This window comes from Notothenia rossii (genome assembly GCF_949606895.1).
Source record: "Notothenia rossii genome assembly, contig: scaffold_103, whole genome shotgun sequence".
Taxonomy (NCBI): domain Eukaryota; kingdom Metazoa; phylum Chordata; class Actinopteri; order Perciformes; family Nototheniidae; genus Notothenia; species Notothenia rossii.
The window spans coordinates 100,011-125,256 of NW_027639631.1; the positions used below are offsets into that span (position 1 = coordinate 100,011).

Consider the following 25,246-nt stretch of genomic DNA (forward strand, 5'->3'; position numbering starts at 1 on the left):
ACCAGGGGACACTAAAGAGTGACGCACACAGCTAGAGACCAGGGGACACTAAAGAGTGACGCACACAGCTAGAGACCAGGGGACACTAAAGAGTGACGCACACAGCTGGGAGACCAGGGGACACTAAAGAGTGACGCACACAGCTGGGAGACCAGGGGACACTAAAGAGTGACGCACACAGCGTGAGACCCTCAGGTAAGAAAACAACCTTTAATTATTTTACTTCAACATTTATTAAAAGGTGAAATCAGCTTCTTTGGTTTATTGAGAGATGAACTCTCCAGCTGGAAGAAAAGAATATATGATTCTCTTCTCAGTCTGATTTAATGTTTTATATTTTACTGTCATTTATTCTGAAAATAATGCTTTTATATTGAATTTAAATAGTGCTTCGTGTCAGGGAATCATTCGCCCTGCATGTCCCCCCTCGCCCTCTGACGCAGAGGCCCAGCCTCGAGCAGGCGCTCCCTCCCTTAAGGAGGGGGCTCTCTCAGCTCTCGGTCAGAGCACTCTGGGGGGGAGAGAGAGAGAGAACTGTCAACCGGGCGGGGGGGGGGGGGGGAAGAGCACAGTCGTGAACTGTCAATGGGGGGCGGGGCGCACGCTTGTGAACTGTTAGCGCCGAGTTATGCATGCCCACTGCACCTCGCGGGAGTGCGCACAGCTTAAAGCCAAAACTCACAGACATTTAAGTTAGTGATGGGAATGATCGCTCTTTGAAGGGAGCCGGATCTGACGGCTCCCTTCAAAGAGCCGTTCAAAAGAGCCGTTTTTTTGGCGGGGTTACTCGGTCTATCTGTGAAATAATCACCAGGATAATGATTGACTGTATTGCCAGACCTAATGTCAATAATCTGCTTTGCAAACACGACACAAGGTGGCGCCATATCCATTTCATTCATGTCAGTGAATGTACTTTGAATTGACCCTCTGTATGTGTAAAGTCAATAAAGTTGCCTTGCCTTGAATGAAATTCACGCAACTCTTAATATTAGATACTGTGTTTTTCAGCGGCGATGGAGATTATTAGTTGACCCTGCTTTAAAGGATATGTTGCCTTTACACACGGTGCGCTTTATCACTGTCTGGGTTTTGGTTGAAGTGAATCCGAGTGCCGCTGTGTTTTCGAGTTTGGCTCATTTTTCATCTGGAGAACACGTCGTCTACCTGTCCTGTACCGCTTGCTATGACTTCTCTCTCTTGCGTATTCCGTTAGGACCCCCCCACCTCACTCCTGCTGAAACCTACTAATCCGAGTAGGGGCGGGTCTTCACAGATTACGTTTGGGGAACAAAATCAAGCTTTTTAACAGGCGAGTGGATTTTAGCAGGCAGTGAGTGCGGACCAACGATTGAACGATAACAAGAACGGCTCTCACCAAGTACGACTCGGTTCCCCTCGTCCGTACCAAAGAGCCGTTCAAAAGAATCGGCTCGTTCGCGACCGACACATCACTCATTTCAATTATTTGTTCGGCAAAGTTGGGTTTGGAAACGGTATAATTTACTTTTTGGCAGGAATGCTTAACACCGGAGCCTCGCTGCGGGGAAACTTTGGCTCTGTTCCGAGTTTGTTCTAATCCGTCAAAATGACGGACTGCTTTCAGATTTTTCCGTCATTGTTAAAAAAAATCTGTCATAGAAGGAAAATATTCGGTTAACGGGACCTGTGGGTCAGAGATAGGTATTGTTGTGGGACACCTGGAGCACATCCTTCTCGGGGTGTAGATGACCTCGAGTCATAAGGGACAACTAATGTGATTCAGTTTCCTCAGCTGTTTACTCTATCTATTGAAGACTGATGATTATTACTCTCTGAACTAGTTAAAACCTGGAGCTACAGGAGGGCTCTTCAGAACTGATTGTGGCATCTCTACCGTGTGGTCAGACCGTCGCCCGTGACATGTCTTGTGAATTCTCCAGCCAAAGCTCCAAATAAACCGTCAGTGTTTGAAATCGTGTCTCTCCGAGTCCTGACTCCATCAGAGCTCCAGCTCTCCTCGTGTCTCTCTGAGTCCTGACTCCATCAGAGCTCCAGCTCTCCTCGTGTCTCTCTGAGTCCTGACTCCATCAGAGCTCCAGCTCTCCTCGTGTCTCTCTGACTCCTGACTCCATCAGAGCTCCAGCTCTCCTCTTGTCTCTGAGTCCTGACTCCATCAGAGCTCCAGCTCTCCTCTTGTCTCTGAGTCCTGACTCCATCAGAGCTCCAGCTCTCCTCGTGTCTCTTTGAGTCCTGACTCCATCAGAGCTCCAGCTCTCCTCGTGTCTCTCTGAGTCCTGACTCCATCAGAGCTCCAGCTCTCCTCGTGTCTCTCTGAGTCCTGACTCCATCAGAGCTCCAGCTCTCCTCGTCTCTCTCTGAGTCCTGACTCCATCAGAGCTCCAGCTCTCCTCGTGTCTCTCTGAGTCCTGACTCCATCAAAGCTCCAGCTCTCCTCGTGTCTCTTTGAGTCCTGACTCCATCAGAGCTCCAGCTCTCCTCGTGTCTCTCTGAGTCCTGACTCCATCAGAGCTCCAGCTCTCCTCGTGTCTCTCTGAGTCCTGACTCCATCAGAGCTCCAGCTCTCCTCGTCTCTCTCTGAGTCCTGACTCCATCAGAGCTCCAGCTCTCCTCGTGTCTCTCTGAGTCCTGACTCCATCAGAGCTCCAGCTCTCCTCGTGTCTCTCTGAGTCCTGACTCCATCAAAGCTCCAGCTCTCCTCTTGTCTCTGAGTCCTGACTCCATCAGAGCTCCAGCTCTCCTCGTGTCTCTCTGAGTCCTGACTCCATCAGAGCTCCAGCTCTCCTCGTCTCTCTCCGAGTCCTGACTCCATCAGAGCTCCAGCTCTCCTCGTGTCTCTCTGAGTCCTGACTCCATCAGAGCTCCAGCTCTCCTCGTGTCTCTGAGTCCTGACTCCATCAGAGCTCCAGCTCTCCTCGTGTCTCTCTGAGTCCTGACTCCATCAGAGCTCCAGCTCTCCTCGTGTCTCTCTGAGTCCTGACTCCATCAGAGCTCCAGCTCTCCTCGTGTCTCTCTGAGTCCTGACTCCGTCAGAGCTCCAGCTCTCCTCGTGTCTCTCTGAGTCCTGACTCCATCAGAGCTCCAGCTCTCCTCGTCTCTCTGAGTCCTGACTCCATCAGAGCTCCAGCTCTCCTCGTGTCTCTCTGAGTCCTGACTCCATCAGAGCTCCAGCTCTCCTCGTCTCTCTCTGAGTCCTGACTCCATCAGAGCTCCAGCTCTCCTCGTGTCTCTGAGTCCTGACTCCATCAGAGCTCCAGCTCTCCTCGTCTCTCTCTGAGTCCTGACTCCATCAGAGCTCCAGCTCTCCTCGTGTCTCTGAGTCCTGACTCCATCAGAGCTCCAGCTCTCCTCGTGTCTCTGAGTCCTGACTCCATCAGAGCTCCAGCTCTCCTCGTCTCTCTCTGAGTCCTGACTCCATCAGAGCTCCAGCTCTCCTCGTGTCTCTGAGTCCTGACTCCATCAGAGCTCCAGCTCTCCTCGTGTCTCTCTGAGTCCTGACTCCATCAGAGCTCCAGCTCTCCTCGTGTCTCTGAGTCCTGACTCCATCAGAGCTCCAGCTCTCCTCGTCTCTCTCTGAGTCCTGACTCCATCAGAGCTCCAGCTCTCCTCGTGTCTCTGAGTCCTGACTCCATCAGAGCTCCAGCTCTCCTCGTGTCTCTGAGTCCTGACTCCATCAGAGCTCCAGCTCTCCTCGTCTCTCTCTGAGTCCTGACTCCATCAGAGCTCCAGCTCTCCTCGTGTCTCTCTGAGTCCTGACTCCATCAGAGCTCCAGCTCTCCTCGTGTCTCTGAGTCCTGACTCCATCAGAGCTCCAGCTCTCCTCGTGTCTCTCTGAGTCCTGACTCCATCAGAGCTCCAGCTCTCCTCGTCTCTCTGAGTCCTGACTCCATCAGAGCTCCAGCTCTCCTCGTGTCTCTCTGAGTCCTGACTCCATCAGAGCTCCAGCTCTCCTCGTGTCTCTCTGAGTCCTGACTCCATCAGAGCTCCAGCTCTCCTCGTGTCTCTCTGAGTCCTGACTCCATCAGAGCTCCAGCTCTCCTCGTGTCTCTCTGACTCCTGACTCCATCAGAGCTCCAGCTCTCCTCGTGTCTCTCTGAGTCCTGACTCCATCAGAGCTCCAGCTCTCCTCGTGTCTCTCTGAGTCCTGACTCCATCAGAGCTCCAGCTCTCCTCGTGTCTCTGAGTCCTGACTCCATCAGAGCTCCAGCTCTCCTCGTCTCTCTCTGAGTCCTGACTCCATCAGAGCTCCAGCTCTCCTCGTGTCTCTCTGAGTCCTGACTCCATCAGAGCTCCAGCTCTCCTCGTGTCTCTCTGAGTCCTGACTCCATCAGAGCTCCAGCTCTCCTCGTGTCTCTCTGAGTCCTGACTCCATCAGGGCTCCAGCTCTCATCGTGTCTCTCTGAGTCCTGACTCCATCAGAGCTCCAGCTCTCCTCGTGTCTCTCTGAGTCCTGACTCCATCAGAGTTCCAGCTCTCCTCGTGTCTCTCTGAGTCCTGACTCCATCAGAGCTCCAGCTCCCTTCGTGTCTCTCTGAGTCCTGACTCCATCAGAGCTCCAGCTCTCCTCGTGTCTCTCTGAGTCCTGACTCCATCAGAGCTCCAGCTCTCCTCGTGTCTCTCTGAGTCCTGACTCCATCAGAGCTCCAGCTCTCCTCGTGTCTCTCTGAGTCCTGACTCCATCAGAGCTCCAGCTCTCCTCGTGTCTCTCTGAGTCCTGACTCCATCAGAGCTTCAGCTCTCCTCGTGTCTCTCTGAGTCCTGACTCCATCAGAGCTCCAGCTCTCCTCGTCTCTCTCTGAGTCCTGACTCCATCAGAGCTCCAGCTCTCCTCGTGTCTCTCTGAGTCCTGACTCCATCAGAGCTCCAGCTCTCCTCGTGTCTCTCTGAGTCCTGACTCCATCAGAGCTCCAGCTCTCCTCGTGTCTCTGAGTCCTGACTCCATCAGAGCTCCAGCTCTCCTCGTCTCTCTCTGAGTCCTGACTCCATCAGAGCTCCAGCTCTCCTCGTCTCTCTCTGAGTCCTGACTCCATCAGAGCTCCAGCTCTCCTCGTGTCTCTCTGAGTCCTGACTCCATCAGAGCTCCAGCTCTCCTCGTGTCTCTCTGAGTCCTGACTCCAGAGCTCCAGCTCTCCTCGTCTCTCTGAGTCCTGACTCCATCAGAGCTCCAGCTCTCCTCGTGTCTCTCTGAGTCCTGACTCCATCAGAGCTCCAGCTCTCCTCGTGTCTCTCTGAGTCCTGACTCCATCAGAGCTCCAGCTCTCCTCGTGTCTCTCTGAGTCCTGACTCCATCAGAGCTCCAGCTCTCCTCTTGTCTCTCTGAGTCCTGACTCCATCAGAGCTCCAGCTCTCCTCGTGTCTCTCTGAGTCCTGACTCCATCAGGGCTCCAGCTCTCCTCGTGTCTCTGAGTCCTGACTCCATCAGAGCTCCAGCTCTCCTCGTGTCTCTGAGTCCTGACTCCATCAGAGCTCCAGCTCTCCTCGTGTCTCTCTGAGTCCTGACTCCATCAGAGCTCCAGCTCTCCTCGTGCCTCTCTGAGTCCTGACTCCATCAGAGCTCCAGCTCTCCTCGTGTCTCTCTGAGTCCTGACTCCATCAGAGCTCCAGCTCTCCTCGTGTCTCTCTGAGTCCTGACTCCATCAGAGCTCCAGCTCTCCTCGTCTCTCTCTGAGTCCTGACTCCATCAGAGCTCCAGCTCTCCTCGTCTCTCTCTGAGTCCTGACTCCATCAGAGCTCCAGCTCTCCTCGTGTCTCTCTGAGTCCTGACTCCATCAGAGCTCCAGCTCTCCTCGTCTCTCTGAGTCCTGACTCCATCAGAGCTCCAGCTCTCCTCGTGTCTCTCTGAGTCCTGACTCCATCAGAGCTCCAGCTCTCCTCGTGTCTCTCTGAGTCCTGACTCCATCAGAGCTCCAGCTCTCCTCGTGTCTCTGAGTCCTGACTCCATCAGAGCTCCAGCTCTCCTCGTGTCTCTCTGAGTCCTGACTCCATCAGAGCTCCAGCTCTCCTCATGTCTCTGAGTCCTGACTCCATCAGAGCTCCAGCTCTCCTCGTGTCTCTCTGAGTCCTGACTCCATCAGAGCTCCAGCTCTCCTCGTGCCTCTCTGAGTCCTGACTCCATCAGAGCTCCAGCTCTCCTCGTGTCTCTCTGAGTCCTGACTCCATCAGAGCTCCAGCTCTCCTCGTGTCTCTCTGAGTCCTGACTCCATCAGAGCTCCAGCTCTCCTCGTGTCTCTGAGTCCTGACTCCATCAGAGCTCCAGCTCTCCTCGTCTCTCTCTGAGTCCTGACTCCATCAGAGCTCCAGCTCTCCTCGTCTCTCTCTGAGTCCTGACTCCATCAGAGCTCCAGCTCTCCTCGTCTCTCTGAGTCCTGACTCCATCAGAGCTCCAGCTCTCCTCGTGTCTCTGAGTCCTGACTCCATCAGAGCTCCAGCTCTCCTCGTGTCTCTCTGAGTCCTGACTCCATCAGAGCTCCAGCTCTCCTCGTGTCTCTCTGAGTCCTGACTCCATCAGAGCTCCAGCTCTCCTCGTGTCTCTCTGAGTCCTGACTCCATCAGAGCTCCAGCTCTCCTCGTCTCTCTGAGTCCTGACTCCATCAGAGCTCCAGCTCTCCTCGTCTCTTTGAGTCCTGACTCCATCAGAGCTCCAGCTCTCCTCGTGTCTCTGAGTCCTGACTCCATCAGAGCTCCAGCTCTCCTCGTGTCTCTGAGTCCTGACTCCATCAGAGCTCCAGCTCTCCTCGTGTCTCTCTGAGTCCTGACTCCATCAGAGCTCCAGCTCTCCTCGTGTCTCTCTGAGTCCTGACTCCATCAGAGCTCCAGCTCTCCTCGTGTCTCTGAGTCCTGACTCCACCAGAGCTCCAGCTCTCCTCGTGTCTCTCTGAGTCCTGACTCCATCAGAGCTCCAGCTCTCCTCGTGTCTCTCTGAGTCCTGACTCCATCAGAGCTCCAGATGTGTCTCTCAGAGTCCTGACTCCTATTGCTTCAGAATCTTCCCCCACACTAGGTCTGCAACGGGATTAACTTTCTGGACCATATTTCTGTGATTTATTATTACAACATGTGATGTATGAATAAAAATACTCGTACTGAATGAGGGCGTGTTGTGATGTTACTGACATTAAAAACAATGATTATTATTGTTACTAGTTGTGTTTAGATCCCTGTGTGTATAGAGTACAACATGAAGCAGCTGTTATCATCAGTGTTTCACAGCGTCTGGTATGAGCAGCGCTGAGGTGGGAAATACATATATTTATTTATAGACGTTCTTTGAAGCACAAATGTCTGATTTCCTTTGGAGTGACTTCTTATAAAGTGGGGTAAGAACATATACATCAATATAAAATACATATAGAAAGGATCTCTAATGTGTGGTATCAGAATGGGTTTTATTAGGTTTACAGGTTGTTTTGGTATTAAAGTGCACACAGAGACAGAAAGACTTATCAAAGTTATTAAGACTGTTGTTCAAATTAGAAATAAGAAGAATATCTACACTAAATATACACATGTGAGAAACGGATAACAGTAAAGTATAATATGACAAATACTATATTGGAAGTGATAATTACTAAAGTATTGGGAGTACTTTTACTGCAGTAGTCATTTTGTTGCTGGGAAGACTCCTCCTTGTACAAAATGGACAGGCAGCCAATCAAATAAATCCTCCACGCGTTGCTAGGCAGGCTGTGCGCCTCCGAAGCCAATCAGGTGGTCCGGATCGGGAGCGGTGCAGCCAGCGGAGACAGACCGAGCCACAGCGCCTGATTCCCGGGGAAGATAATCAGGGAGCCTCCGTGGGAGAAAACACCCTGCAACAGAGCCAGGATGCCGAATAAAAGCAAGAAAGAGAAGGTGGGCCAGCGTCTTTATATTTACAGTTTGACAAAATATATGGCGGCCTTGAAGCAGACGTTATTTTTTAGCTTATTTTATATTTTATAGCGGATAACCAGCTAGCATGGCAGCTAACATGCTAAGGCCCGTTAACAGAGGCTGAGCTAACCGCTAGCTGATGAGCTGTAAATGTGTATGTCATTATATATATATGTGTGTGTGTGTCAGCTGGTTGGAGACTGTATATTAAATATTATTAATGCACATTAACGGCTGTTAAAGTGGAGGAAAGGTGTAAGCTGTCACGTAGCATCCTAGCTAGCCTGTTAGCTCCAAACCTCCAGAAAGTGAAGCCCATATTTGGAATGTCCGTGGCGGCCAACCGGTGGTACTACATCTTCTGTGACGTCAAAATACTTTCCGCCATTGACTTACATTGGGAACGTCTGTAAATCAGCGTTTTTTTTTAACTAAATAAACTCAACCGTACGAATTCTTATATAGTTCTTATTTTAATCATTAGGATGTAAAAGTAGTAAAATGTTCTTAAAGCTGAATCCAGAGTCATCTGTCTGACAGCGGGAGATCGGAGGCAGGGAAACTCAACTGCGCATGCTCAGTGGGCCCGCATCTGGGTACTTCCTGACTCTACAGTCTCTCTGTTGTGGCTTCATGCGCCACTGAGCGAGTCTCATAGGAATGAATGGAGCCCCGCCTCTATCTCTTCTAACGGGCTGCAGCTGGAGGAGGAACCGCTGCTTTATTATATTATTAATTTAGGAGAAAACAGGCTCGGATATGAAAGTGTGACTCATTCATGCATTTAGGTCTTCATTCAATATTCAATATATGTGATGCTAACAGCTGACAGCAGGCTAACTGCTAGTTTCAGATGTTACCCTCCAGTGAAGATGCTGGAAGAAGTACTGATTCATTTAGTATTAGTATCATAGTAATACTGCAGTATAATAGTAATGCAGTATTACTATGTTATACTGCATTAACATAGTAATACTGCAGTATAACATAGTAGTACTGCAGGATTAGTAATATCAGTAATTTTTTTCTCATATGATCTTGGCTTTAATTTTTATAATTTTTTCATTGTATATATTTTCCCTTTTTTGTAATAATGAGTATTTCTCGTCAGGTAGATGATTGACAGCTCCTGATCTGGATTGTGTGCAGAATAAAAATATGTGAGCGTGCAGATTTTATTAACGATGCTTTCACTTGTGTTCAAACAGGAACCATCCAAAGGGACAAAAGGCATGAAGACCAGCAACAGTGGAGGGGGGGGGAAAGAGGCAGAGGACTCTGAGGAGGTGACACACACACACACACACACACACACACACACACACACACACACACGATAGAGTCTTGGATCTTGAAACACACACACACCTTTTCAAAATCTGACATGTCGAATGAAGTGATTTTGATTCAATCTATTTTCGTGAAGTAAAACAGCTGAGCATTATTTCAGTTTTCCCAGTCCCTGGTGGTGACACATGGTGTGTGTTTCCTGTGTGTGTCCTGTGTGCTGGGAGCAGCAGAGCGGCAGTAAGCATCCCAGCAACAGCACGCCCCCCCCCACGCAGCTCAACAAGATCAAATACTCCTCTGGACCCCAGCTGGTGAAGAAGGAGCGCCGGCACAGCTCTTCTCGCTTCAGCCTCACCAAGAACCGGGAGCTGGTGAAGCTTCCCAGCCTCAAAGGTACTCAAAGTCAACTTCATTCCCAATCTTTCTGTACTTCCGTCTAATCCGAAAATGTATATATCCACAAGTAGCAACGAGCTCGAGTCCAACAAAAACACGTCTCGGGAAACTTTGGTTGACTCTTTACTAAAACAAAAGATATCGGGACAAACACACATTTTAAGGTCAGAAAGCGATATATGCTCTTTTCTCCTTCTCACTACGAGCAGCTGCAGTCTACGGCTGGTTTAATATATACACACACAATATATCAAATGATACACTCAAAGGTAACGCCTTCACGCCCGACCTTAGTGAAGTCATTTTGGGGAGATGTTGCCTTCAGGCTCTAGCACAGAAACACCCGCAGCTTTGTATTCATGATCATTCATGATATTTATTAGGGCTGTCAAACGATTACAATTTTTAATCAGATTAATCACAGCTTAAAAATTAATTAATCAGATTAATCACCATTTGAATTATATATAATTATAACATTTCTTTATGTATATTGTTGTGGGAATGGAAAGATAAATGAAAGAAGGTGGGTATATCCATTTAACATACAGTATGTTTATTATAACATTGTTCTGTGAGTCAAAATAAAAGACAGCCCACACACCTATCACTCATCAAACCGTGGGGTCTTATTTCATTACGTGTTGATTTCTATCAACGGGGGGGGGGGGCTAGTGGAGCGTGAACGTTGTGATCAGCTGTTTTAGCGCAGTTCTCCAGTGAAGGGGGGGGGAGTCTCCCTCCGCAGCCGGTTGGCGTAGTTTTGGCACAATTCCGTCGTACAGACCGACGTTAACAGCAGCCCTGTCTGTGCACACGGAGACCGACTCTGTCGTCCGGTGATCTAACCGCCTTCTGGAAAAGCTTCACAAGTACGTCGCTACGCAAATGCACTTTGTGACACAAGCTACGGTACGCATTTCAGATCACGCACATAACCTGCGTACCAGTTATGTGCACCTAGTACTACAGCAAAAGTATTCTCCGTTGGGACTTCCTGCAACAACCCCCCCCCGTTATCTCCCCCCAGACTCCCCCCTGGTGGAGAGGGAGGGTCTGTTCGTGCAGAAGCTGCGTCAGTGCTGCGTTCTGTTCGACTTCCTCAGCGACCCGCTCAGCGACCTGAAGTTCAAAGAGGTGAAGAGAGCCGGCCTCAACGAGATGGTGGAGTACATCACTCACAGCAGTGAGGTGGTGACGGAGAGCATCTACCCCGAGGCCGTGTTCATGGTACACACACACACACACACACACACACACACACACACACACACACACACACACACACACACACACACACACACACACACACACACACACACACACACACGTTACCCAGTGTGAGAGACAACAAGAAAAATAGAATAACTACTGGAGCACCAAACATCACTCGTGTGTGTGTGTGTGTGTGTGTGTGTGTGTGTGTGTGTGTGTGTGTGTGTGTGTGTGTGTAGTTCTCAGTGAACTTGTTTAGGACTCTCCCTCCATCCTCTAACCCGACCGGAGCAGAGTTTGATCCTGAGGAGGACGAGCCGACGCTGGAGGCCGCCTGGCCGCACCTGCAGGTACACAGTGTGTGTGTGTGTGTGTCTGGGCTCCTGAAGGGGACTCCGTAGTCTTGCTGGGAGACTTCAACTCACATGTGGGAAATGATGGAGACCCTTGCCCTTGTATTCCACCGGGTCCGTCTGCGCCGCGGCGTTCACAGCGATCGCGGCCACTCTAGTCAATGGTAGAACGCCACCAGACGCGCCGCGTTGCGTCTCAGGAGCTCCTGAGGAGCGTCTCAGGAGCTCCTGAGACGCTCCTCAAGAGCTCCTGAGACGCTCCTCAGGAGCTCCTGAGGAGCGTCTCAGGAGCTCCTGAGGAGCGTCTCAGAATTATTATATTTAAGAAACCCTGCTGTGGGCCCACCACTCCGCCCTCTATGGGTTCTTAAGTTTGGGGTTCTCCGCTGGAACCACTACCTCTGGACCCGACCACGGATAAGCGGGAGAAGATGGATGGGGTTCAAAATGTTGTTTTTAACAGGGTTTAGTTTGAAAGAATGCGGGGAGGAGGCCTGCTCATTGGAGACGATTGGTTGGTAGTCATTGTTATAACAGAGTGTATCCTGAGCCGTGCTTCTGTCCGCAGCTCGTCTACGAGTTCTTCCTGCGTTTCCTCGAGTCTCCGGACTTCCAGCCAAACATCGCCAAGAAATACATCGACCAGAAGTTTGTGATGTCGGTAAGAGGGGCTGCAGCTTCACTTCTTGTTTGTGTGTACCTCACTTCCTGTTTGTCTACCTCACTTCCTGTTTGTCTACCTCACTTCCTGTTTGTCTACCTCACTTCCTGTGCAGCTGCTGGACCTCTTTGACAGCGAGGACCCCCGAGAGAGAGACTTCCTGAAGACGATCCTGCACCGAGTCTACGGGAAGTTCCTCGGCCTCCGAGCCTACATCCGCCGGCAGATCAACAACATCTTCTACAGGTCAGAACCTCAGCAGAACCTCAGCAGAACCTCAGCAGAACCTCAGCTAAACCTCAGCAGAACCTCAGGAGAACCTCAGCAGAACCTCTTAGAGAACAACAACATCTTCTACAGGTCAGAACCTCAGCAGAACCTCAGCAGAACCTCTTAGAGAACAACAACATCTTCTACAGGTCAGAACCTCAGCAGAACCTCAGCAGAACCTCAGCAGAACCTCTTAGAGAACAAAAACATCTTCTACAGGTCAGAACCTCAGCAGAACCTCTTAGAGATCAACAACATCTTCTACAGGTCAGAACCTCAGCAGAACCTCTTAGAGAACAACAACATCTTCTACAGGTCAGAACCTCAGCAGAACCTCTTAGAGATCAACAACATCTTCTACAGGTCAGAACCTCAGCAGAACCTCAGCAGAACCTCTTAGAGAACAACAACATCTTCTACAGGTCAGAACCTCAGCAGAACCTCTTAGAGATCAACAACATCTTCTACAGGTCAGAACCTCAGCAGAACCTCTTAGAGATCAACAACATCTTCTACAGGTCAGAACCTCAGCAGAACCTCTTAGAGATCAACAACATCTTCTACAGGTCAGAACCTCAGCAGAACCTCAGCAGAACCTCTTAGAGAACAACAACATCTTCTACAGGTCAGAACCTCAGCAGAACCTCTTAGAGATCAACAACATCTTCTACAGGTCAGAACCTCAGCAGAACCTCAGCAGAACCTCTTAGAGAACAACAACATCTTCTACAGGTCAGAACCTCAGCAGAACCTCTTAGAGATCAACAACATCTTCTACAGGTCAGAACCTCAGCAGAACCTCTTAGAGATCAACAACATCTTCTACAGGTCAGAACCTCAGCAGAACCTCTTAGAGATCAACAACATCTTCTACAGGTCAGAACCTCAGCAGAACCTCTTAGAGATCAACAACATCTTCTACAGGTCAGAACCTCAGCAGAACCTCAGCAGAACCTCTTAGAGATCAACAACATCTTCTACAGGTCAGAACCTCAGCAGAACCTCTTAGAGATCAACAACATCTTCTACAGGTCAGAACCTCAGCAGAACCTCAGCAGAACCTCTTAGAGATCAACAACATCTTCTACAGGTCAGAACCTCAGCAGAACCTCTTAGAGATCAACAACATCTTCTACAGGTCAGAACCTCAGCAGAACCTCTTAGAGATCAACAACATCTTCTACAGGTCAGAACCTCAGCAGAACCTCTTAGAGATCAACAACATCTTCTACAGGTCAGAACCTCAGCAGAACCTCTTAGAGAACAACAACATCTTCCACAGGTCAGAACCTCAGCAGAACCTCTTAGAGATCAACAACATCTTCTACAGGTCAGAACCTCAGCAGAACCTCTTAGAGATCAACAACATCTTCTACAGGTCAGAACCTCAGCAGAACCTCTTAGAGATCAACAACATCTTCTACAGGTCAGAACCTCAGCAGAACCTCTTAGAGAACAACAACATCTTCTACAGGTCAGAACCTCAGCAGAACCTCAGCAGAACCTCAGGTCCGGGTTCCTGCGGTCATGGAGAACCTGGAAAGTCGTGATAAGTTTGGTTCTGATGTTCCACCGGAGAACCTCGGAGTGAATCGGGTCAGGAATCTTAGAGATGTGGTTCTGAACATTTCTTTAAAAATGAGTTTGTTTTGAGGGACGTGTGCAGAGAATCAGTATAATTGTTGTTGTTGTTGTTGTTGGTGGTCTTGAAGCTGCAGAGACTGTAGCAGTTAAAGGCAGTGTGTGTGTTTTACAGATTTATCTACGAGACAGAACATCACAATGGCATTGCTGAGCTGCTGGAGATCCTGGGGAGGTAACACACACACACACACACACACACACACACACACACACACACACACACACACACACACACACACACACACACACACACACACACACACACACACACACACACACACACACAGTGAGGCACAACAGTATTTAGTCAGCCATCCATCGAGCAGGTTCTGCCACTTAAAAAGATGAGAGAGGTGATTTTCATCCGAGGTATACCTCAACTATGAGAGCCATAATCAGCTCAGGGGCATATAGGCAGGGGTAAAGTGCTATTGGGGGGCGGACCTCAACTCCTCTAGGTCCTCACCTCCTCTAGGGGGGTCCGGGGTGATGCTCCCCCGGGAAGATTTGTTTTAAATATTGAAGTTGAAAGCATCAATCTGGTGCACTTTGAGAGCAACATTAAGAGATCTATGGATACCTCTCTCAACACCCAGATGAAACACAACTGAAAACAGATGTTCTTTTTCTTTATGGATATTTTATAAATCACATTAAACTGTATTCTTGTTTTACTGACATATTGTATAGTAGGCTATTTCATACCTGAATTTCATTTATTCTCTTATTGTTTGTATAACTATAATGATCATATGAAGGTGTGCCGCGGAAATAATCTTTTGAATAATTTGTGACAAAACCGTTCTAAACACTCAAGAGTCCTTTAGCTCACCTGAGCCCCTCAGTCTGACAGGGGAGGACTCTCCTCCAGCTTGTTGTGGAAACAGCTCCTTATGTCCGTTGGTTAGTTAGTGCAGCTAGCTAACCAGATGCTAACATCACGGTCCCCACTAGCACCGGTCCCTCTCTCTCCCTCCCTCTCTCCCTCCCGCTCTCCCTCCCTCTCTCTCTATCACACTAAATGCGCTATTGCCACACACACACAGAGCCGAGCTTGAATGACACAAGCACACGTGTATTTCCATGCAACTCTCTGATTGGTCTGGTGACTTGCCTCTGTTGCATTCACTGAACACGGGAAATTACAGTCCTGCCGTTCTCTCTTGTGTCATGATGAGGTTCACGTAAAGCACGGTTAATGTATTATATTATTGAGGTGTCTCAAATATACGTCAATCAAGTGGCACCTGCTAACGGGGTGGTGGATGATAGGTTTACATCTAAAAACTTATTTTTCAAACATTATTATTTAAATGTTCTTTTTCTTTCTTTTGTTACTTTTTTTTTTAACGGTCCGCGATCTACCCGCACCACACTCGCGATCGACTGGTTGGCGACCACTGATCTAAATGCTCTCTAGCAAACTTCAGACGGGCCTGGACATGTCCTGGCTTAAGCAGGGGGACACGTCTGGCCCTGCAGGATTTGAGTCCCTGGCGGCGTAGTGTGTTACTGATGGTAGCCTTTGTTACTTTGGTCCCAGCTCTCTGCAGGTCATGGACTAGGTCCCCCCGTGTGGTTCTGGGATCTTTGCTCACCGTTCTTGTTTCTCATTTTGACCCCACGGGGTGAGATCTTGCGTGGAGCCCCAGATGGAGGGAGATTATCAGTGGTCTTGTATGTCTTCCATTTTCTAATAATTGCTCCCACAGTTGATTTCTTCACACCAAGCTGCTTACCTATTGCAGATTCAGTCTTCCCAGCCTGGTGCAGGTCTACCATTTAGTTTCTGGTGTCCTTTGACAGCTCTTTGGTCTTGGCCATAGTGGAGTTTGGAGTGTGACTGTTTGAGGTTGTGGACAGGTGTCTTTTATTCTGATAACGAGTTCAAACAGGTTCCATTAATACAGTTAACAAGTGGAGGACAGAGGAGGCTCTGAAAGAAGAAGTTACAGGTCTGTGAGAGACAGACATCTTGTTTGTTTGTTATTGACCAAATACTTATTTTACACCTTCATTTGCAAATAAATTCTTTAAAAATCAGACAATGTGATTTTCTGGATATTTTTTTTTTCTCATTCTGTCTCTCATAGTTGAAGTGTACCTAGGATGAACATTACAGCCTCTCATCTTTTTAAGTGGGAGAACTTGCACAATTGGTGGCTGACTAAATACTTTTTTTGCCCCACTGTACATACACACACACACACACACACACACACACACACACACACACACACACACACACACACACACACACACACACACACACACACACACACACACACACACAGTGTAGTGTGGTAACTTCCTGTCTCTCCGCAGCATCATCAACGGCTTCGCTCTGCCTCTGAAGGAAGAACACAAGATGTTCCTGATCCGCGTGCTGCTGCCGCTTCACAAAGTCAAGTCTCTGAGCGTCTACCACCCTCAGGTCTGACTCACAGCTCACTCTCACTGGATGGAGCCTGAACGCATCACAATGTAACTCCATGCAACCTGCCTAGCAACAGACCGCTGAAAGCCCACATCGACCAATCACAACCATTTATTCAAATACACCTTTTGAAATATAAATGAAATGTATTGTGTAACCGTGACGTACCTGTGTGTCTGCAGCTCGCCTACTGCGTGGTTCAATTCCTGGAGAAGGAGAGCAGCCTGACCGAGTCTGTGAGTAAGACATGAATCAGCATTATGAGTCCTGAAGACATGAGTCAGCATTATGAGTCCTGAAGACATGAGTCAGAATTATGAGTCCTGAACACATGAGTCAGCATCATGAGTCCTGAAGACATGAGTCAGCATTATGAGTCCTGAAGACATGAGTCAGCATTATGAGTCCTGAAGACATGAGTCAGCATTATGAGTCCTGAAGACATGAGTCAGCATTATGAGTCCTGAAGACATGAGTCAGCATTGAGTCCTGAAGACATGAGTCAGCATTATGAGTCCTGAAGACATGAGTCAGCATCATGAGTCCTGAAGACATGAGTCAGCATCATGAGTCCTGAAGACATGAGTCAGCATTATGAGTCCTGAAGACATGAGTCAGCATTATGAGTCCTGAAGACATGAGTCAGCACTATGAGTCCTGAAGACATGAGTCAGCATTATGAGTCCTGAAGACATGAGTCAGCATTATGAGTCCTGAAGACATGAGTCAGCATTATGAGTCCTCAAACATGACCTGAGTCAGCGTTATGAGTCCTGAAGACATGAGTCAGCGTTATGAGTCCTGAAGACATGAGTCAGCGTTATGAGTCCTGAAGACATGAGTCAGCATTATGAGTCCTGAAGACATGAGTCAGCATTATGAGTCCTGAAGACATGAGTCAGCATCATGAGTCCTGAAGACATGAGTCAGCATTATGAGTCCTGAAGACATGAGTCAGCATTATGAGTCCTGAAGACATGAGTCAGCATTATGAGTCCTGAAGACATGAGTCAGCATTATGAGTCCTCAAACATGACCTGAGTCAGCATTATGAGTCCTGAAGTCGTGTGACCCTGCTGTAGTTCCTGTAGCTCACGTTATGAGTCCTGAAGTCATGTGACCCTGCTGTAGTTCCTGTAGCTCACATTATGAGTCCTGAAGTCATGTGACCCTGCTGTAGTTCCTGTAGCTCACGTTATGAGTCCTGAAGTCATGTGACCCTGCTGTAGTTCCTGTAGCTCACATTATGAGTCCTGAAGTCGTGTGACCCTGCTGTAGTTCCTGTAGCTCACGTTATGAGTCCTGAAGTCGTGTGACCCTGCTGTAGTTCCTGTAGCTCACGTTATGAGTCCTGAAGTCGTGTGACCCTGCTGTAGTTCCTGTAGCTCACGTTATGAGTCCTGAAGTCGTGTGACCCTGCTGTAGTTCCTGTAGCTCACGTTATGAGTCCTGAAGTCGTGTGACCCTGCTGTAGTTCCTGTAGCTCACGTTATGAGTCCTGAAGTCGTGTGACCCTGCTGTAGTTCCTGTAGCTCACGTTATGAGTCCTGAAGTCGTGTGACCCTGCTGTAGTTCCTGTAGCTCACGTTATGAGTCCTGAAGTCATGTGACCCTGCTGTAGTTCCTGTAGCTCACGTTATGAGTCCTGAAGTCGTGTGACCCTGCTGTAGTTCCTGTAGCTCACGTTATGAGTCCTGAAGTCGTGTGACCATGCTGTAGTTCCTGTAGCTCACGTTATGAGTCCTGAAGTCGTGTGACCCTGCTGTAGTTCCTGTAGCTCACGTTATGAGTCCTGAAGTCGTGTGACCCTGCTGTAGTTCCTGTAGCTCACGTTATGAGTCCTGAAGTCATGTGACCCTGCTGTAGTTCCTGTAGCTCACATTATGAGTCCTGAAGTCGTGTGACCCTGCTGTAGTTCCTGTAGCTCACGTTATGAGTCCTGAAGTCGTGTGACCCTGCTGTAGTTCCTGTAGCTCACGTTATGAGTCCTGAAGTCGTGTGACCCTGCTGTAGTTCCTGTAGCTCACGTTATGAGTCCTGAAGTCATGTGACCCTGCTGTAGTTCCTGTAGCTCACATTATGAGTCCTGAAGTCATGTGACCCTGCTGTAGTTCCTGTAGCTCACATTATGAGTCCTGAAGTCGTGTGACCCTGCTGTAGTTCCTGTAGCTCACGTTATGAGTCCTGAAGTCGTGTGACCCTGCTGTAGTTCCTGTAGCTCACGTTATGAGTCCTGAAGTCGTGTGACCCTGCTGTAGTTCCTGTAGCTCACGTTATGAGTCCTGAAGTCATGTGACCCTGCTGTAGTTCCTGTAGCTCACGTTATGAGTCCTGAAGTCATGTGACCCTGCTGTAGTTCCTGTAGCTCACGTTATGAGTCCTGAAGTCATGTGACCCTGCTGTAGTTCCTGTAGCTCACGTTATGAGTCCTGAAGTCATGTGACCCTGCTGTAGTTCCGGTCTGCAGTCATGTGACCCTGCTGTAGTTCCGGTCTGAAGTCATGTGACCCTGCTGTGGTTCCGGTCTGAAGTCATGTGACCCTGCTGTAGTTCCGGTCTGAAGTCATGTGACCCTGCTGTAGTTCCGGTCTGAAGTCATGTGACCCTGCTGTAGTTCCTGTAGCTCACGTTATGAGTCCTGAAGTCATGTGACCCTGCTGTGGTTCCGGTCTGAAGTCGTGTGACCCTGCTGTAGTTCCTGTAGCTCACGGTAGGTTCTGACCCGGCAGGTGATCGTGGGTCTGCTGAAGTTCTGGCCGAAGACCCACAGTCCGAAGGAGGTGATGTTCCTGAACGAGCTGGAGGAGATCCTGGACGTCATAGAGCCCTCGGAGTTCATGAAAGTCCAGGAGCCGCTGTTCAGACAGCTGGCCAAGTGTGTGTCCAGCCCGCACTTCCAGGTACCTAAAGCTTTCACCCATGCAGTCACAATAAACCCCCTCTGACCAATAGAAGTATACATTATTGGAAATAATCTCTGTGTGTGTGTGTGTGTGTGTGTGTGTGTGTGTGTGTGTGTGTGTGTGTGTGTGTGTGTGTGTGTGTGTGTGTGTGTGTGTGTGTGTGTGTGTGTGTGTGTGTGTGTGTGTGTGTGTGTGTGTGTGTGTGTGTGTGTGTGTGTGTGTGTGTGTGTGTGTGTGTGTGTGTAGGTGGCCGAGAGGGCACTGTATTACTGGAACAACGAGTACATCATGAGTCTGATCAGCGACAACGCCGCCAAGATCCTCCCCATCATGTTCCCCGCGCTCTACAAGAACTCCAAGAGCCACTGGAACAAGTAAGACACACACACACACACACACACACACACACACACACACAAATAATATAGATATGAATGACAGCTGTTTCTCCTCAGGACGATCCACGGGCTGATCTACAACGCTCTGAAGCTCTTCATGGAGATGAACCAGAAACTGTTTGACGACTGCACCCAGCAGTACAAGGCCGAGAAACAGAGGTACACACACACACACACACACACACACACACACACACACACACACACACACACGTGCACTCACACTCAGTGTAACATGTTTCCTGTGTGCAGAGAGAAGTTTAAGCTGAAGGAGAGAGAGGAAATCTGGCTGAAGATCGAGGAGCTCGCCCAGAAGAACCCTCAGGTACACACACACACACACACACACACACACACACACACACACACACACACACACACACACTGAGAACTAGGGCTGTATCCGAATATTCGGTCGTTGGCCTACTATTTGATTTTCAATTTCGTTATTCGGATATTAGTTTTTGTGCTTTTTTTTGGCAGCTGCACTCTGGCTGCACTGCGGCTGCACTGCGGCTGCACTCTGGCTGCACTGCGGCTGCACTCTGGCTGCACTGCGGCTGCACTCTGGCTGCACTGCGGCTGCACTGTGGCTGCACTGCGGCTGCACTGTGGCTGCACTCTGGCTGCACTGCGGCTGCACTCTGGCTGCACTGCGACTGCACTCTGGCTGCACTGCGGCTGCACTGTGGCTGCACTGCGGCTGAACTGTGGCTGAACTGTGGCTGCACTGCGGCTGCACTCTGGCTTCACTCTGGCTGCACTCTGGCTGCACTTTGGCTGCACTCTGGCTGCACTGCGGCTGCACTGCAGCTGCACTCTGGCTGCACTGCAGCTGCACTCTGGCTGCACTGCGGCTGCACTCTGGCTGCACTCTGGCTGCACTGCGGCTGCACTGCGGCTGCACTGCGGCTGCACTGCGGCTGCACTCTGGCTGCACTCTGGCTGCACTCTGGCTGCACTGCGGCTGCACTGCGGCTGCACTGCGGCTGCACTGCGGCTGCACTCTGGCTGCACTGCGGCTGCACTCTGGCTGCACTCTGGCTGCACTGCGGCTGCACTCTGGCTACACTGCGGCTGCACTGCGGCTGCACTCTGGCTGCACTGCGGCTGCACTCTGGCTACACTGCGGCTGCACTCTGGCTACACTGTGGCTGCACTGCAGCTGCACTGCGGCTGCACTCTGGCTGCACTGTGGCTGCACTCTGGCTACACTGCGGCTGCACTCTGGCTACACTGTGGCTGCACTGCAGCTGCACTGCGGCTGCACTCTGGCTGCACTCTGGCTACACTGTGGCTGCACTGCGGCTGCACTGCGGCTGCACTCTGGCTGCACTGTGGCTGCACTGCGGCTGCATTGCGGCTGCACTCTGGCTGCACTGCGGCTGCACTCTGGCTACACTGCGGTTGCACTCTGGCTGCACTCTGGCTACACTGCGGCTGCACTGCGTCTTTATATGTAGATATTACTTTTTCTCCTTTAATCTCCGTCACGTTGTTTCCATAGCAACAACAACTTCCTGTCAACAGCGCTAACTCCTTCAAAATAAAAGCATATCCATAAAAAATAGCAAGCCAAGCCAAGTTACACTTAAGACATATACAATTGCAACGACAGTAACAAACACAAAGCGATATCCTTTTCAATTTCAAAGAACACAAATTGGGTTACATTAACAAATAACTATAAAACAACAATACTGTAGAATAACAAAATGAATACGCCGAATATCTGGAGATACACACACACACACACACACACACACACACACACACACACACACACACACACACACACACACACACACACACACACACACACACACACACACACACACACACACACACACACACACACACACGCTGAGAATACACGCTGAGAACACACGCTGAGAATACACACACACACACACACACACACATACACACTGAACACACACATGCTGAGAATTCACACACACACACACACACACACACACACACACTGATAATACACACACACACATACACACACACACACACAGATGTTATATATATCTCACACTCTCTAATCAGCTGATCTGTTTCCTGTAGATCAATAAGCTCCGCCCCGGGCTCCGCCCACAGGAAGAGGTCAGTGTCTGTTTATTATTGTGTTTAATGTTTGTTTTGATTTGTGTTGCTGGATTGACTCAAACTGATATGCCTACACTTGAGAATGTTCTAGGTTCAAGGTTCTAGGTTCTAGGTTCCAGGTTCAAGGTTCTAGGTTCAAGGTTCTAGGTTCTAGGTTCAAGGTTCAAGGTTCAAGGTTCAATGTTCAAGGTTCTAGGTTCAAGGTTTTAGGTTCAAGGTTCTAGGCTCAAGGTTCAAGGTTTTAGGTTCTAGGTTTTAGGTTCAAGGTTCAAGGTTTTAGGTTCAAGGTTCAAGGTTTTAGGTTCAATGTTCTAGGTTCAAGGTTTTAGGTTCAAGGTTCTAGGTTTTAGGTTCTAGGTTCATGGTTCATGGTTCTAGGTTCTAGGTTTTAGGTTCAAGGTTCTAGGTTCAAGGTTCAAGGTTTTAGGTTCAAGGTTCTAGGTTTTAGGTTCAAGGTTCTAGGTTCAAGGTTTTAGGTTCTAGGTTCTAGGTTCAAGGTTCTAGGTTCAAGGTTCTAGGTTCAAGGTTCTAGGTTCAAGGTTTTAGGTTCTAGGTTCTAGGTTCAAGGTTCTAGGTTCAAGGTTCTAGGTTCTAGGTTCAAGGTTCAAGGTTTTAGGTTCAAGGTTCAAGGTTCTAGGTTTTAGGTTCAAGGTTCTAGGTTTTAGGTTCAAGGTTTTAGGTTCTAGGTTCAAGGTTCTAGGTTCAAGGTTCTAGGTTTAAGGTTCTAGGTTCAAGGTTCTAGGTTTTAGGTTCTAGGTTCAAGGTTCTAGGTTCAAGGTTCAAGGTTCTAGGTTCAAGGTTTTAGGTTCTAGGTTCAAGGTTTTAGGTTTTAGGTTCTAGGTTTTAGGTTCTAGGTTTTAGGTTCAAGGTTCTAGGTTCAAGGTTCAAGGTTTTAGGTTCTAGGTTTTAGGTTCTAGGTTCTAGGTTCAAGGTTCTAGGTTCTAGGTTCTAGGTTCAAGGTTTTAGGTTCTAGGTTCAAGGTTCAAGGTTTTAGGTTCAAGGTTCAAGGTTTTAGGTTTTAGGTTCAAGGTTCTAGGTTTTAGGTTCAAGGTTCTAGGTTTTAGGTTCAAGGTTTTAGGTTCAAGGTTCTAGGTTTAAGGTTCTAGGTTTTAGGTTCAATGTTCTAGGTTCTAGGTTCAAGGTTTTAGGTTCAAGGTTCTAGGTTTTAGGTTCTAGGTTCATGGTTCTAGGTTCTAGGTTTTAGGTTCAAGGTTCTAGGTTCTAGGTTCAAGGTTCAAGGTTTTAGGTTCTAGGTTTTAGGTTCTAGGTTCAAGGTTTTAGGTTCTAGGTTCAAGGTTCTAGGTTCAAGGTTCTAGGTTCAAGGTTTTAGGTTCTAGGTTCTAGGTTCAAGGTTTTAGGTTTTAGGTTTTAGGTTCAAGGTTCTAGGTTTTAGGTTCAAGGTTCTAGGTTTTAGGTTCAAGGTTTTAGGTTCTAGGTTCAAGGTTCTAGGTTTAAGGTTCTAGGTTTTAGGTTCTAGGTTCAAGGTTCTAGGTTTTAGGTTCTAGGTTCAAGGTTCTAGGTTCAAGGTTTTAGGTTCTAGGTTCAAGGTTCTAGGTTTTAGGTTCTAGGTTCAAGGTTTTAGGTTCAAGGTTCTAGGTTTAGGTTCAAGGTTCTAGGTTCAAGGTTCAAGGTTTTAGGTTCTAGGTTCTAGGTTTTAGGTTCTAGGTTCTAGGTTCATGGTTCTAGGTTCTAGGTTTTAGGTTCAAGGTTCTAGGTTCAAGGTTCAAGGTTTTAGGTTCTAGGTTTTAGGTTCAAGGTTCTAGGTTCAAGGTTTTAGGTTCTAGGTTCTAGGTTCAAGGTTCTAGGTTCAAGGTTCTAGGTTCTAGGTTCAAGGTTTTAGGTTCTAGGTTCAAGGTTCAAGGTTTTAGGTTCAAGGTTTTAGGTTTTAGGTTCTAGGTTCAAGGTTCTAGGTTTTAGGTTCAAGGTTCTAGGTTCAAGGTTTTAGGTTCAAGGTTCTAGGTTTAAGGTTCTAGGTTTTAGGTTCAATGTTCTAGGTTCTAGGTTCAAGGTTTTAGGTTCAAGGTTCTAGGTTTTAGGTTCTAGGTTCATGGTTCTAGGTTCTAGGTTTTAGGTTCAAGGTTCTAGGTTCTAGGTTCAAGGTTCAAGGTTTTAGGTTCAAGGTTCTAGGTTTTAGGTTCAAGGTTCTAGGTTCAAGGTTTTAGGTTCTAGGTTCAAGGTTCTAGGTTCAAGGTTCTAGGTTCAAGGTTTTAGGTTCTAGGTTCTAGGTTCAAGGTTTTAGGTTCAAGGTTCAAGGTTTTAGGTTTTAGGTTCAAGGTTTTAGGTTTTAGGTTCAAGGTTCTAGGTTTTAGGTTCAAGGTTCTAGGTTTTAGGTTTTAGGTTTTAGGTTCTAGGTTCTAGGTTTAAGGTTCTAGGTTTTAGGTTCTAGGTTCAAGGTTCTAGGTTTTAGGTTCTAGGTTCAAGGTTCTAGGTTCAAGGTTTTAGGTTCTAGGTTCAAGGTTCTAGGTTTTAGGTTCAAGGTTTTAGGTTCAAGGTTCTAGGTTTAGGTTCAAGGTTCTAGGTTCAAGGTTCAAGGTTTTAGGTTCTAGGTTTTAGGTTCAAGGTTCTAGGTTTTAGGTTCTAGGTTCAAGGTTTTAGGTTCAAGGTTCTAGGTTTAGGTTCAAGGTTCTAGGTTCAAGGTTCAAGGTTCTAGGTTCTAGGTTCTAGGTTCAAGGTTCTAGGTTCTAGGTTTTAGGTTCTAGGTTCTAGGTTCAAGGTTCAAGGCTTTTATTTAGTCATACGAACATATCTTAGTTTGAAAAAGTGAAATAAGAATCTGCAAGTTATTGGAATAGAGATTTAGATCATAGATCAGTAATGAGTAAGTAGCAGATTAATGTTGTTTAACAGTTCAGTTCCTTCTGTCCCTCACAGTGAAGTGTCTCTCCTCTCCTTCTGTCCCTCACAGTGAAGTGTCTCTCCTCTCCTTCTGTCCCTCACAGTGAAGTGTCTCTCCTCTCCTTCTGTCCCTCACAGTGAAGTGTCTCTGAGTCTCTCCTTCTGTCCCTCACAGTGAAGTGTCTCTCCTCTCCTTCTGTCCCTCACAGTGAAGTGTCTCTCCTCTCCTTCTGTCCCTCACAGTGAAGTGTCTCTCCTCTCCTTCTGTCCCTCACAGTGAAGTGTCTCTCCTCTCCTTCTGTCCCTCACAGTGAAGTGTCTCTGAGTCTCTCCTTCTGTCCCTCACAGTGAAGTGTCTCTGAGTCTCTCCTTCTGTCCCTCACAGTGAAGTGTCTCTGAGTCTCTCCTTCTGTCCCTCACAGTGAAGTGTCTCTGAGTCTCTCCTCTCCTTCTGTCCCTCACAGTGAAGTGTCTCTCCTCTCCTTCTGTCCCTCACAGTGAAGTGTCTCTGAGTTTCCTCTCCTTCTGTTCCTCACAGTGAAGTGTCTCTCCTCTCCTCTCCTTCTGTCCCTCACAGTGAAGTGTCTCTGAGTCTCTCCTCTCCTTCTGACCCTCACAGTGAAGTGTCTCTGAGTCTCCTCTCCTTCTGTCCCTCACAGTGAAGTGTCTCTGAGTCTCCTCTCCTTCTGTCCCTCACAGTGAAGTGTCTCTGAGTCTCCTCTCCTTCTGTCCCTCACAGTGAAGTGTCTCTGAGTCTCTCCTCGCCTTCTGTCCCTCACAGTGAAGTGTCTCTCTTCTCCTTCTGTCCCTCACAGTGAAGTGTCTCTCCTCTCCTTCTGACCCTCACAGTGAAGTGT

At 48.3% G+C, this 25,246-nt stretch overlaps 1 protein-coding gene across 1 annotated transcript in view; it reads left to right on the plus strand.

Annotated features, from left to right (window-relative positions):
* The first annotated feature begins 6,850 nt into the window (after positions 1-6,850).
* The window catches only part of ppp2r5d (protein phosphatase 2, regulatory subunit B', delta), a 23,023-nt gene continuing 4,627 nt past the window's right edge, over positions 6,851-25,246 (plus strand). The window contains exons 1-15 of the mRNA XM_079695863.1: positions 6,851-7,851; positions 9,081-9,158; positions 9,390-9,555; positions 10,589-10,788; positions 11,013-11,123; positions 11,695-11,787; positions 11,903-12,033; positions 13,814-13,873; positions 16,027-16,135; positions 16,321-16,374; positions 18,868-19,038; positions 19,288-19,415; positions 19,497-19,598; positions 19,692-19,764; positions 21,513-21,551. Of these exons, the coding sequence (XP_079551989.1) occupies positions 7,825-7,851; positions 9,081-9,158; positions 9,390-9,555; positions 10,589-10,788; positions 11,013-11,123; positions 11,695-11,787; positions 11,903-12,033; positions 13,814-13,873; positions 16,027-16,135; positions 16,321-16,374; positions 18,868-19,038; positions 19,288-19,415; positions 19,497-19,598; positions 19,692-19,764; positions 21,513-21,551 (1,542 nt within the window). The 5' untranslated portion in view covers positions 6,851-7,824. The remainder of the gene's footprint in view (positions 7,852-9,080; positions 9,159-9,389; positions 9,556-10,588; positions 10,789-11,012; positions 11,124-11,694; positions 11,788-11,902; positions 12,034-13,813; positions 13,874-16,026; positions 16,136-16,320; positions 16,375-18,867; positions 19,039-19,287; positions 19,416-19,496; positions 19,599-19,691; positions 19,765-21,512; positions 21,552-25,246) is intronic.